The sequence below is a fragment of the Pteropus alecto genome, unplaced genomic scaffold (genome assembly GCF_000325575.1).
Source record: "Pteropus alecto unplaced genomic scaffold, ASM32557v1 scaffold87, whole genome shotgun sequence".
NCBI lineage: Eukaryota > Metazoa > Chordata > Mammalia > Chiroptera > Pteropodidae > Pteropus > Pteropus alecto.
In genome coordinates, this window is record NW_006443225.1 from 21855172 (window position 1) to 21870545 (window position 15374).

Below are 15374 nucleotides of genomic sequence, written 5' to 3' on the forward strand. Positions count from 1 at the left end.
ATGCTGTGCAGCATATCTCAGAGCTGCCTTACGCAGGATGAGTTGCCTTTTCTTTCAGCTTTCAAAATTCTCTTTGTGATGTTTGACAGTTTTATTATGATGTGTCTGTGTGTAAATCTTTTTAGATTTATCTTAATTGCAGTGACTTGAACTTCTTAAACTTGTAGGTCCAAATTTGAGAAGTTTTAACCATTATTCCTTCAAATAGGGTCTCTGTCTTCCTTTCATCTCCATCGAGGACTCCTATATATTCTTCTTTATTTTTCTTTTAGCTCCTGTGCCTTGATAAGTTCAAAAGTCCTGTCTTCAAGTTTGCTAATTAATTCTTTCTCTTGTTTGATCAAGGGCTGTTAAGTCCCTCTAGTGAAATTTTCAAGTCAGTTATTCTTTAGTTCTGGAACTTCAGTTTGGTTCTTTTTCATAGTTTCTATCTCTGTTGATTCTGTAATTTTGTTTGTGCATCATTTTCCTGATTTAATTTAGTTGTCTGATCTCTTTGAATTCATTGAACATCTCTCTGATGGTTATTTTGAATTCTTTGTCTGGTAATTCATATATATCCACTTCTTTAGGGTCAATTTCTTATGATTTAATTGGCTCCTTTAAATGGCCCATATTTTCCTGCTGCTTTGTGTGTCTTGTAACCTGCTATTGGGGCTTTAGGATTTGAAAAACTATCCACCTCTCCCATTCCTTAGAGTCTGCATTTATGCAGGGACAGACCTTCACCAGTCAGTGCAGCTAGAGAATTCGGGGCCTCTGAAGCATTTTCTGTGGATGTGTCTTTGGATTTGTGTGTGTAGATTCCTAATTAGAGGAATTTGCTGATTACTTTTATCCAGGAATTCATAATCTCTTACTCTCTCTAGGTCTGTCCGCTCGCTGGACCGTGGGTCCTCTATAGCCAGCAGCAGCATGCCACCCCGTTCCTTTTTTGTTCTTAGCAGCCCCCATATAGCTATAGTACAGGTCCCACCCATGATCTGAGAGATAATGCAGAAGCCAGTCCTCCGGGAAGCCTATCGAAAAGCCAGGGCATTGGATGCAGGCACCTGTTCTCTAACCCTTGAGAGGGAGGCCACCCAGCCTCCCAGCTGTATTGCCCTCTGTCTGCTGTGCCATTGGTCTTCTGGAGAAGCAACCGGCCCATAGCTCTTGCTGTACTCAGTGGCCCCCAGACATCTAATTATGAAAATAATGTATACTCAGTGTATATAGTTTGGGAAAACAAAAGATGATAAAACCTATGTAATATACAATTATACTCATACAGACATCAACTATTAACGTTTTCCTATATTTCCCATGTTTTTAATTCAGAAGCAAGTAGCTTTTGTATATTTACCCAAAGTCAAATACTATAGAGTTAATGGCACTCTTTGCCTATGGCTGTTCTAAAATGAACATATTCCATGGCAATAACAATTTTGAAAGTTATGAATTTTAGTAGAAGCATATTTTCTGTGAATTATCACAATTTATTTAAAAATTTCTCTATTAAGTTGTATAAAATATCTTACGTGCTCAGTTTTGAATACTCAATGCATAAATATTATTTACCTGATTGTTTTCTTAGGAAAATTTCTTATAATTAGAGGTATTTCTTCAATGCGTAAGTATATTTTACCATTCTTGACACAGGCTATAAATTTATTTCTTATAAAATCTCTAGCCGCATTTTATGCCCTTGGCTTTTGTTTTTATTAGAGTGTTAGCTTATACAAGACACTAATGCGCCAGAGAATGTGGACAGTACATAATAGGAAGTGTCATGCATTAATGGGAAAGGTTAGTATGTTTTTTTCATAAAAAGTGTTAGGAAATAATCTGCAGACATAGGGGAATAGGTTAAGTTAGAGTTTTAACCTGTCATGTGGCAAAATTATTTTAAATAGATTAGTTATTATGTTAAAAATAAAAATGACAATTGGAAGGAAATATGGGCAAACAATTTGAACGTTCAACCTGTAAAAGTGATGAGATTAAGAGGAAAACAATAGTTTCAGAATAATCAACAAATAATATTATAAAAGAGAATTAATATGAAAGAGTACACAAAATCTAATAAGAAAAATGGAAATGAGATTTATCATATCTTTTTAAACTGGTTTTGAAAGTGCTAAAATTATAACACTTTCCACACATTTTTGTTGGAATATTACGCACAAAATTGAAAGCTGGATCATCAGTAGGTGTACTGAAGTATGATTTTGCATAAATATCATATAGGGTTGATAAACTAATTTGAATGTAAATAAGCAATGTTCTGAAGTCATGTAATAAAATAAATCACTTTACGCAATGGTTTACCTACACTGGTCCAGAGTACATTAAAGAATACCAAGCAGAATATTTCTTAAATCAGAATTAATTATTGTGAAATGAATGAGGTAAATCATTATCTCAAATAATGAATAAATTTAATTATCATGTATACTAGGTATGAATGATAAATGCATCGTGGTGTCCATGTGCTTCTTTGGGCCAGTCCATTTAGTACGAGATTATTCATCTCTGAAATAATGCTGCTTAAGTAATTGGATGAAATCAATGTAGATAGTCAGGTAGTGTCAAAATGAAGTAACTAATCAGCGTATCATTGTTAAATGGACAATTAACCATGATTAACTACAATTTATGATTAAAATATATGATTGTCAGGTGATAACTTAGAAACTTATCTTCTTCCACACAAATATAAAGATAATTTTCTTCTATTAACTTCGTGCTATTTGTAAAGCACTGTATCTTTCAGGTTGTTAGATAATCTCTTTGCTCCTCTAAAGAGCCCTGTGAGATAAGGACATTTTGCCATTTCAACTGAAAATAGAGTTTTGATTTCAGATGTCAGGCCAAACATGCCTGCTTACTTGTCCTAATACACAATATCTCATTGGAATGAAATGCATACACCTATCTGTCTGTTTCAGCATCCTTCTATATACGGATATATCAAGATTCATCGCAGTGCTAGAAAAAAGCAATATTTTTGGTGAATCAGAAATATTTTTGACAGATGGTACACTTCCTGTGTTATTTAAATCATACCCTTTTCTTATGTTCTTTAAGTGTTTCTATGTGCTTAGCATCTCGTCAGTCACTGGTAATATCACCAAAATTCTTCTTTGGTGATCAACAGCTCCTGCACAGAAGGAATTTCTCTGTGGATCTGCCACCAGACCCAGTTTTGCTCAGTATGACTTTTCCCTGTGGAATAAAAATCTTGAGAACCCAATGAAACCATGGAAAGCGAAACCAAAGACAAGAAGGGACTGTAGTGTGTATTTTATCGAGAGCTTATAGGATCTTTCTATGTGTAGGAATTCTTTGAAGCCTGGAATGAATGTTAATTCACCTGGAAGGAATTGATTTCCTCCCCCTCCCCCAGGCATTTAGAATTACAAAAACAAAAACAATATAATTTTAAATAAGTGTTTAGTGCCTCACAGGTGGTGTGAATTCTAGCCCCAATACCAAGACTTATGGTTAGTAATTTTCAGACTTTGTCCTTTTTCCATTCCATTCGGCACCACGAGAAGGAGAGGAAGGTGTCTCCCGGCCCTACGAGGTGGGCTTTTCCTAGTTCACCTTCCGAAGGTACTGCCTTTTGGGGCTTTATGAGGGACGATGTCCATATCTGAGTTATTTTTTATTTTCTATGCTAAATGATAAGTACTTAATATACATGAGGATATTTTAGATATTTAGATATTCTTTACAAGAATGATCTATTTTATTTTAATGTACCATAAACTCAGAAGACATAGAATAATTGGAAGGTAGATAATGAATCAGTGATCAATCCTGATCTGTATTTCTATTCAGCCATAAATGCTACTTATCTGCATATGAATATACATTTCTAAATAATGAAGAAGCAGTGTTTAATATTGTTTAAAGTTTCTTTAGTACGAACCCTTACAAAAATAGTAAATACGAACCCTTTTCTAACCAAGATGTTTCTTAACATTATAAAAACAAACTAAATATAAGGAAGACATGTTCAGATTAATTTCTCTCAATGGAAAATCAAATTTAAAAATGGCATTCGTTGTCCTATTCTTTCATATTGTTCTATGCCTAGTCGTCTAGTTTTACAAGAGCTGATATCCATTCAGATAATGAGTGGGCTACCTGAGGCCGCATTAGCCTTACTGATCAGATGATCTTCTGTTCCCAAACCATGTGCGAGTCCATTAGGCCAACGAGCTGGGGTTTATCTTAATTAAGAAGATGTCCCATAACAGCCTTTCTAATCGCTGGTTTCTGTTGAAACTGAGACCTCATCTGTCCCAGTGCGATGCCAATAGCCAGGAAGGAATTGTGCTACTTATCATGACTTCTTCTAACTGATCTGAAGATTGGAATGAGATAGTTTTATTAGACTTGTGATTATTTCCTGGCATGTGATAAACAACAGAAAGAAAAATAACAATGCCTGATATCCAGTTTCCGTGAATTCTTCTTATTTTCTTCTCATTATTTACCTTTAAGATAAAATTAAGTTCGTTCTTTTCATACTGGTCTAATGCTTTCAGGCTTAAGAATGTGGGTCTGAGTTTGGATGAGGCTCTTTAAAACCTAACTTTTAAATGCAAATCAACTTTATTTCCTGAATTTATGAATATGACCTTTAAATAATAATGATTAAAACCTTATATAGTCCATGACTGCATCTTTTCAATTAAAACTGAGTTATAAGCCTTTGGTTCTTTCGATGTCATTTGTCATTTTCTGTGCCGCCCCAGAGGAGAGAGTGCGAGAGAGGCAGCACTTACTTTGACATGACTGGCATGAGGTCTTTGTAATGGGAAGCAGGGTCAGAGGCCAAATGAGTAAACCTAAGAAACACAATTAGGGGGATGTTACGTCTTTCACAGGTAGTCAGTGTGGTTTTTTCCTTTGTCAAAAATAGTCATATTTAAAATTTCTTAAGTGCGATAATACACATTTGTGGTAATGTCATTAAACTCAGAGTGCTTAGCTAGATGAAAAGAGTTTTGCTGTATTGTCTTCATTAGGATGCACATTTGCAGTGATTGTTAGACCACAGACACACACTTGGGGAGCAGGGGTGCCCCCATCGAGTGAGTCGCCTCATCGGTTTTGCTGCAGTGGTCTGGTTGGCCGGCTTTTGCATTGTTGCCTCGCCTTCAATAGCAGGCCTTTATCTTCCCTGAGACCGTGGGTGCTTCTCTGTGATCTCTAGGGGGCTTGGCTTTCAAGAAAAGACTGACAGTGGTAATGTGTTCTTCAGTGTCCATTTAAGCATGCCCTTTCCTTACCTGTATCAATTGCCAGGGTGCTCTCTGTCTTCCTTTACATCCTATTGATTGACTAAAAGAAGCAAAACAGTCTCTACTATCATTTCACCCTCTGGGAGGAGAATACTCTAAAGTGCGGTCTATGAGAAAAATCTCCCTTCGTCTGTACAATTTACACATAGTTCTACAGACACATTATACTTTGAAATCATAGCATCTTAAGATGTGTAATATTGTTTGGCTGTAAGAAACATAGTATGAGACAGTATTTCCATAATAATTTATTTTAGCAAAATAATAATTATTTAAGGAAAATAAATGATTCGTGATAGTAGAATAACCTTTCATGTTTTTTATTATAAACGTTGAGCTCTGAATATTATATGAGGAGAGATTACATATTCTCATAAACATGTCAGCAAAATAATTGAAATGCCACTTGATTTATCTTAAAGTATTTTTCTGTTTTCTGTTGGTGTTTATTTATTTTTTGCTTATGGTAAATTGTATTACCAACAGATACCTTGTTCTATTTTTAACTATAATTTTTAAGAAGCTGTGCTGTTCTCTAGCTTATTATTTTAGTAACGTCCATAATTTTTGTCATGCTGATATATACTCATAATGTGAAATAAATACGGTGAATAATCAAAATTCAAAAATTTTAGTTTTCAATTTTCTACTTTATAAAATCATGGGAAAGATACACGTGTTTTTATATTTATATTATCTCAGTTGTTTTAGGGTTTTCAGAAAAAAATACTGATCTCCTTCAGAATGAACAAAGTGAAAAGTCAATTTGAAACAGTAATTTTAATTTATATATCTAATTGATTTTACTTAAATCATGTTGATAATTTAAAATGTTATATAGTTTAGGAGGTTTTATTTAAATTGCTTTTTAATACATACATTGATAGTTATAAAAGTATTATCCAGTTAACCTTCAAGTGTATCTTGGCCTTAGGGTAGTTTCACAAATTTGAGCAAAAAAAAAAAAAAAAAAGCTATAAATAACATGATTTATTGTATCATGCTAAATACTTTATGTGAACTTTATACAGTATGGAGTGGGGACTCCTAGTTTTGCCATTGTTAAGATGGAAAACCAGCGCAGTGGAGACTACATGCTTCACCTGGGGTCACACTCAGAGCGGCAGAGCAGGGTCAGAAAGCCGTGCAGTGTGGCCTCGAGGCCTTGCTTTGAGCGCCGCGGCATGCAGCGGAGGGCCGGGCGGGCTCCGGGCGGGCTGGGAGCCGCGCGTCCGGTCTGCGGGCACGTCCGGAGCCATCGACTGTGTCAGCCGTGGTACGAGTCCTCGCGCCACCAAACGCAGCTGCGCGGGGTGGGCTCACCCCACTGCTGTCACCCCCTCCGCGGGGTGCTTCCTGCACACTGTCGCCTCGACTGTCTGCGTCCTCCAGCGCTCACGTCCATGTCTGTTGCGGGTGTAAACGCCACATGCCAAGTGCTGCCTATCAGCTGGTATCCATTAACAAATTTAACATGAGTAATTATTGATTAAATGCGTCATATTTTGTTGTCATGATATCTAAAATATTTTGTTATAGAGAAGAATGTGTGAAATAATTATTTCTTTTATTTTCAGTGATAGTGGAAAGTGGAAATATAATTTCTTTCGTGGCTTTTATTAATTCTGGATATTGTAACATTTATAAACCTATTGTTGGACTTGTGAAACTACAGTCAAAAAAAGTGGTAAGTTTTAAGCTTATGTATTCTCTTTAATCCTTTAATCTACTCTAATGAGTAATGAACATCTTTTTTTGTGCTTATTGGACATTTATTATTTGTCTTTTGTGGAATTTCTGTTTAATATTTTTGACTTTTTTTTGTTGAGTTTCTTTTCTTTTGACTGAGTTGCAAGCAATGCCTCTGATAAGGGCCTAATATCCAATATATACAAAGAACTCATACGACTCAATAACAATAAAAAAACTAACGATCCAGTCAAAAAATGAGCAGAGGACCTGAATGGACACTTCTCCCTAGAGGACATACAAATGGCCAACAAATATATAAAAAGATGCTGAACATCACTACCTATTAGGGAAATGCAAATCAAAACCACAATGAGATACCATCTCACGCCTGGTAGAATGGCTATAATTTACAGTACAAGTAATAACAAATGTTAGAGAGGATGTGGAGAAAAAGGAACCCTCATACACTGCTGGTGGGACTGCAAATTGGCACAGCCACTATGGAAAACAGTATGGAGGTTCCTCAAAAAACTAAGAATGGATCTACCATATGATCCAGCAATCCCTCTACTGTGTATTTACTTTAAAGACTTGAAACCTTATATCCAAAAAGATATTTGCATACCGACGTTCACAGCAGCATTATTCACAGTGGCCAGGACATGGAAGCAACCGAAGTGTCCTATGACAGATGATTGGCTAAAGAAGCTGTGGTACATATATACAATGGAATATGACTCAGCCATAAGAAGAGATGAAATGCTGCCATTTGCAGCAACATGGATAGACCTTGAAATAATCATACGAAGTGAAATAAGCCAGACAGAGAAGGTTGAAAATCACATATCACTCATATATGGGATATAAACCTAAAAGCCACAAATGAACAGGACAAACAAACAGAGACTTATGGACATGGACAATGGACTGGTGGTTACCAGAAGGTAGGTGGGAGGAAGAAAAATAAAAAAGTAAAAAGTTAAAAAAAAAAAAATATATATATATATATAAGCTTGAAAAAAAATGTTGATTAAAAAAAAGATACTAGAATGTAATACAAGTTGTAAGATATGTTGAGTTGTGAGACATAGAAATGACCAATAAGCATATTAAAACATACTTAATGTTCTTATTCATTAGAGAAATGCCAATTAAAACCACAAGGTACCACTGCAACCATATCGCATTGGCTAAAATACGCTTAACATATGACCCAGAATACGACTCTAGGTATTTACTCAAGAGACATGAAAATATATGTCTACAAAAAGACCTGCACGAATCTTCAGAAGCCAAAAACTGAGTGAGCCAAATGCCACTGTTAGGCGAATAGAGAGAAACGTCATGGTGCAGGCTTAAAATGGAGTGCCACATCTCAGTGAAAAACTCATGTTACAAATGAGCATACGGATGAATCTCCAAACATCAGGTCAGGCAAAAGCGTCAGACCCAAAAGAGCGCATTCGTGTGTGTCCGGTTTCACGACGATCTGGAACAGGCGAAGCCCGAACTCACGTGGTAGACACCCTAGTACGCGCTAGTCCTCGGCTGGCCAGGCAGTGTTTGGTGAACTCAGTTTAACGTGGAAACCTTGCTGAATTCTCTGGACGAGCTGTATTCGGTATGAAGACCGTCCATTTATAAAAGTGGCCAATGTTCACGTTAGATGTTAGCTTTTGACCCCCGGACACTCAGTAGAGGTTCTGCCTTTTCAGAGTTCTTGTCACTCTCCTTCCCTGAGGGCCACTCTCTTTTTTTGGTATTTTTTTAGTTTTAACTGTACTGCTCACCAACTCGTTCCTGTTTGGTACAGTTCAGCTCTCCCTGAGAAAATAATTTGGACTTTCGACTTTTTCAAGAACCATGCACACTGAAAATCCTTAGGCCCTTTCCACAAAGTTCTTAGTTTGGACCTAGGTTGTTAATTCCCTCAGTCAAACTCACTTTCCATGTTTCTTTTTTAAGTAGACAGGGAAACCAGTTAATTTTGCCATTAATCCCATCAATTCTGGTCCTGTCACTCTCTGCCTATTTTCTTTATTCTCTTTTAATCCAACGAGTGTGCCTTGTGACGGGGGCTGAGGTGACAGCTGGTGGTTTAGAAAACATACTAAGCTAAGCTATGCTTTACAAAGTGGTGTCCTGGGCTCTGAAAGATGGAATGAGTTCCATGTTCCCTAAACATCTTGGTGAATTGAAAAATTTACCTTGCACATCACTAGATGACGGTGATTTCAGTTGCTTTAGGTATGCTGGACTTGTCAATTTACTATTGCTCAAATATAATTTAAATACATATGTAAGTAAATATTTTCTCTGATTTGCATGAATTACAATTTATTTTAAATACCATAGACCAAAATGACTTTTGAAGAGTATTTCTGATAGTAACAATATTTATCCAATGTATGTAAGTGGTTTAGTTAAACATCAATTATCTATTTCTCTGGCAGAAAAAAATTCGAAAACTTGTTTATATGGGTAAAGTTAAGGAGATGGAGTCCTTTGGGGAAATTAGCGTTCTTCTTCGAGTTCCTTTCACATGCACTGTAGTTACCGGAAATGAGGTTGAGATGGCAGTCATTGAAGATAAGGACCTGTTTGGTGAGTACATAAATTCCTTTCTCTTATTTTAACTGTTATACCATTTTATTTGTTGAGTTTTTGACAGAGTGGGCGTATTTCACACACAAATCGGGACACTCGAGTAAGTACAGGTGTATTTATGTTGTTCACAGAGACAACATGTCTAGAGATGGCCCTCTTTTTTAACTTCATAATATGTCTGATTTAACTGTGCTATTTTAGAATATATTAGCACTATTTCAAAAGGCTTTGATTTGAAATTACTAAAAAATCTCTCTTCTAATTTGCAAGTTACCATTAATAGCAACACTCCCACTTTTTCTGGAATATTTTTTGGTTATTCATCTCTAAATTTATTGCTTCTGTGTTTCTGGTTCAGGTCAAGTGTGTACCATCCTCCAGTGTACAGTCTAGATCAAGTGTATGTGAGGACTGTGGCTCATATTTAAGCTTTTACCTGAAATTCGAAAGTTCTAGTAATATGAAAAGGGTGGTTAGGCAGCCACCTGTGTTTGACCTTCAAACATTGTAAATACTCAAAAAGGATACGCAATTCAGTATAAAGGGTAAATGAATAGGAGTTGATAAGTCATAACATAATAGGTTATTAAAGAAAGGTATCATTTCATATGCAATAAAACTAAAAATGTCAAACATTGAATAAGAGGAGAAACTCGTAGTAATTAACATGGGTGAGAATAAACTCAATTAAATAAACTCAATTAAAAAGGTTTTCACGATGATCCATGTGCGACGTGAATGAATCCCCTTGTCCTGAATTCCAAGTATTTTGCGTGTCTCTTTAAGACTATGTGCCCTCTAGCTGCTTAACTCTGATTCAGCTTACCTCCAAATTTATGTATTCATTTTTAAAAATTATAAATTCGAAAAAGCAATGATTAATTTTCTTTTCTTCTGTGACATTCAGATGCAACCCTCCCAAAGTAAATATCACTTAAAAATAATTCCTTACCAGCAATTAAAATTACAACGTTCTCACTTGATACAGCTAGGTTTCTCTTTTCTTGTACTAATTATGTTAACTGGTGCATGGCAAATACACTGTGGACTCATGTAAATCTGCATTTCACGCAGGAAAGTGCTTTTTTCAAGCATATATTAGAATCTTCTTTGCCATCTGGCAACCTAAAATTCAACTGGATGTGTGGTATAAGCGTCAGTTGTGTTTTTTGTGTGTGCCGTTCATGTTTTAATTTTCATTCCATCTTTTGTTCATGCGGTGCTGACGTAAAGCGACAGGCGTGTCGTGTGCTAGTCAGCTACACCCTCCCTCCCGAACGTTCTCAGGACTGTGTTCGGCTTGTTTCCCCACCTTACAAGGAAGTGTAAAGGATCGTATTTAGTTTCAGAGTCTCTTCATTTCTACATTCTAATTATTTTATTCCAAAGAAGTTTAGCTTAAAAGCTAGTTTTCATAAGAAATTTAATAGTTAATTTTGCTGGATCATCTTTACACATGAGGAATGACGATCTTCAATTTCGTATTTTCGTATAACTTCATTGTTTCCATTTACCCACTTCTTCCGTCAGCTGAAGTAGGTACCCATCTCTGTTAAGCCACAGAGGGCAGGACCCAAGGGGCAGTAAATGTGCTTCACCACTGTTACGTTGCAGACAAATGAAACTGTTAAACTAGAATCAGAAACGTGAACAAAATGCAGGGAATTAACTTGCTGCGAAGGTGAAATTGTTGTTTTTAGCTATTGTATTACGTTGGTGTTAGGAAAAATAAATAAAACCGATACGTTCCAACAGAATCCTCAGTCATAGGTTGATTACAGTGCCTGCACTATCAAAGATCGTTAGAGATAGTGAATTTTGGGGGATTGTAAAATATATTACTGAAAAAAAGTCCATTTCTTTTCTCGAGTAAATAGATCACACTCTCTACTTGCTCTCATATAAATCATACTGAAGAGCCAGTATCATTTAAATGGTCCACTTTGTCAACAATAGTAAATATATAAAGGGAGTGATGCGATCACTATGCCTGCATCTGGGGGCAGTAGGGCAGAATCCAGGAAACACAAGAGACTGCACAGATGTGCTGGATGCCCTGTCTGGAGAATTGCAGGCATGACTGTGCAGACAGTCGTCGAGGGAGACGTGAGCAGTGCTTAGTTCTGCATTATTTAAAGGGACTTCAAGAGTGATTTCTTTGTTCCTGTAAGTTGCTGACTTTCAGAGGATAGAAATAACTTGTTTTGTAATCTTTGTACATACTTCTCAGACATTACTTTGAATGACTAAATAAAGATGAGAAAAGAGTTATTAAGTTTAAACAGATATAAATATTCTTTATTTTTAATAAGTGTCACTGGGAGTAAAATTTATCTGATTATTATTTTTATGAGGTAACATATTTTGTCCAGATGCTGACCTGATAACTCAAGTCATTTAGATGAAAATTATGTGTACCAACTATTTTAATTTGATCGCTATCTGGAATTCTCATTCTACCATTAAAACAAGTGTACTACCTTTGTAAAGAGAAAGAATTGCTTTATATATATATAAAAGAATTACGTGTTTTATTAATCATACCTCGTTCAACCACGCATGATTGATTTTAACTTGTCTTTTCTGAAGGTAACATTGACCCCTGACCTCGAACTAGTCAGCCAAATATCTCCAGCGAAATGGGTTTATTCGGGAACAACAAAGAGCTGCCAGGGGAATGCGCAGCCCGTCAGGCCACCAGCAAGTCCACTGAGACCGAGGGGAGGAGTGGGCTGGGGCTGGTAAAGGGGTCCTTCCTGGCGTGCGGGGGCCTGGGCAAGTGAACCCTCTGCTGGTCCCCCCACTTTGTTTTAAATTAGGTTCTGTTCCCTCAATTTTTACAGTACAAACTGTCTGAGAGTTTTTGTTTTTAAACAGGAAGAGTGTCCAAAGACACATCTCTGGTACTGATTCTATTAATCAAAAGCTGAGGAAACCAGAATTTTTAGTACAGATAGGTCTATTAGATGTGTCAGAAGCAATGAATATGTCCTTATCGATTCCAGAGCGGCCACTTACACAGCTTGTTTGTCAGCAGTCAGCTGGCGTGTCCCCTGCCTTTACATGTTCAGAGGTAGTCAGACGATAGTGTCGTGGCTCTCGACTTCCATTTACAGCTCCCCAGGGCTGCCTGCTGAAGGTTCTCACTTTTAGTTGGAACGATGCAGAAATATTTCTCATCACAGCCCCTCGGGGACTGGGATGGCGAGGCCTCAGACAGCGTTCTTCAGAGAAATCCTCTGCCGTTCTCTGACGGCCTCCTTTCTCCGCCGTCTTCCACGCTCGACGCGGTGCTTGAGGGACTTTGGACATATCTCGCTTTCCTCATCTACTTAAAAAAATTAGTACCTTGTGATGAAGTGTACGTTCTTACGTTCTAAGTTGATTCCTTCACTTTAAAGTTTGGGGACATTCGTTGTGTGCCAGGCAGTCGTCTGCGTGCTTCACGTGTTTCATCTCATCAGACGTTCGCAGCAGCCCGTGGGATACCGTTCGACGCGTGCCTGTTTTCATGTCTTCGCCATTGCAGATAACACTGCAGCGAACATAGGGGTGCAGATATCTTTTCAAATCGATGTTCTGAATTCCTTCAGATAAATACCCAGAAGTGAAATTGCTGGGTCATATGGTAGCTCTGTTTTTAATTTTTTGAGGACAGTGCAATCCATTGGTATTTTCCACTTTTCCTGCATTCCCAGAAAGAGCTAATGTCAGCATTGCCTTTCACTGTGGTGGTTTCCTTTATCAAGGTGAACTCACCTTATTATTTTTTCCTTTCTCTTCCTGCTCTCCATTTCTGCTACTTTAATTAATTTTTAGTTATTACATATTTATCTTATATCAGATTCTTTTCTATAGTAGACAGGTAATAAATTTTAAAAGATGTATAACTGTATCAAGTATCTAATATAAACGTAGACGGATGAATTTTTTAATAAAAAATGCAGTTTACGTATTTTTTAACTAAAAAAGGCAGAGTTTACATATATTTTTTAAAATACTGGCTGATATTTTTCTCAAGTAAAGAGGAAGTGTTATTGGAAACTAGACTTTTCTGAAGATGATGATTAATGACCAGTAATACTGCCATTGACCCAGAATTAGAGAAGTATCAGCTCAGCGGGTTCAGGTGAAGCCACCCACCTCATGGGTGATATCGAAATAGACAGCTGACCCTGACTTCAAGTAACAGAATTTGAAAGGCAGCCAGGCAGAATTTGGTTTCAGGGCATCATCACAAGCAGAGTACATGGTGCATCTCTTGCTTCCTTGGACATGAAGCATTTTGATAACAGTTATTTCCGTCTTAATCCTTAACTTTTGTAGATGTTGATTCTTCAATGTTATAATTATGTGAGGCCTTCATCATGAGTTTATTTTCAGCAAGAAATTTGGATGACGAGTCATATAAAGTTATAGATAGTGTGTTATCTCATTTAGAAAATGCTTTGTCTGCTTCAAAATGATAATTGCTTATAAATAAGAGGAATTTTAATAAGTTTTTGGCTGACAGGAAATTAGCACGTCATACCGGAGTGTCGTCCTGGTTTAGCAGACAATACAGTATTAATCAGATATCAAGTTCCAACCAACCTGAAGGCTGGTGAAATTTTTGTATTTCTTAAACTTATTTTAGAATTAGTTCACATAAAATTTCAGGCCAAGTTTCTCTATAAATTCTATGCTTCGATATTTTTAGAGAGACCACCAAATCTATGTATACATGAATATAATTTTATAGACTTATACTTACATTGTATTTCCTGATAAGTTTTAACATTTATATTATAAAACCTGGCTTAATTGTTGGAAACTACAATAATTTGCATCTGATTAATTCAGTTACAGCTTCTGATAATTCTAGCCATGCTTTTATAATGTAGCATTTTTATCTTTTAGTTACTTATATTATGTAGCAAAACTAATCCCCTACAAAGTACATATCCCTTACTAAATAATTCATGAAAAAGAAAGTCGGAATATAAGAAATAATGTATCCCATCCATCAATGTGGACATAGCTGTTAGAGCCAGTACATAAGATATTGTGCCATAATGTTTTTCTAGAGTATTTCTGATATTGCATCTTGGCCAATTGCTAAATATTGACTATTACTCAATTTTTTAGGAAAGCATATAATGGAGTAGAATGTGCCGTATAAGTAATTCGATAAAGTCACTTCTCTTGACAGTTATGCAGAAATAAAAAAAACTACCATTTTAAAATGGGACTCCTTGAACCAAGTTCCCAGCTTCTTTTTTAGTAAAAGGACTGTCGCTGAAGGTGCTCGTTCCCATTGCTGGTACCCGCTTCAGCCCGCTCCGGATTGCTGCGCCGGCGTCCTGCTTGGAGGCCGCGGCCTCGCTGTCTCCTGAGCACCAAGAGGCTTAGGCCCCGCGCCTCATGCATTTGGTGGAGCCACGTGACTGGCTCTGCTTAATGGAAGGGAGGGACACTCCCGGAGCCTGGGGGTGACAGATGTGGTCTGCCGTGATCCGCTCCCTGTCTGGAAGCGGAGTGTTCCGAGAGAGCAGACACCCCTGGCACCGGGGCCCTGGGCCCTGGGGCCCCCTCCATGGAGAGAACAGCTCAGCAGGTACAGCTGTATGACTTCGTGCACGTGTCCGTTAAACACTTGTTGGATTACGCGACCAAGATTTTGCTTTGTTTGTTATAGCAACTAGCAAGTACTACCCTGAGTCACACACCTGGCAAAAATGCAAGATTTTATGAGGAGTTCTTAAAATAGTAAAAATTTCCAAATTAGGACATCAAATG

General features: G+C 37.1%; 1 protein-coding gene across 1 annotated transcript in view; it reads left to right on the forward strand.

The window, feature by feature from the left end:
* The window catches only part of CNBD1 (cyclic nucleotide binding domain containing 1), a 133071-nt gene extending 118084 nt beyond the window's left edge, over positions 1 to 14987 (forward strand). The window contains exons 9-11 of the mRNA XM_006924109.1: positions 6875 to 6984; positions 9443 to 9593; positions 14860 to 14987. Coding sequence (XP_006924171.1) covers positions 6875 to 6984; positions 9443 to 9593; positions 14860 to 14987 — 389 coding nt within the window. The remainder of the gene's footprint in view (positions 1 to 6874; positions 6985 to 9442; positions 9594 to 14859) is intronic.
* The last annotated feature ends 387 nt before the right edge of the window (positions 14988 to 15374 follow it).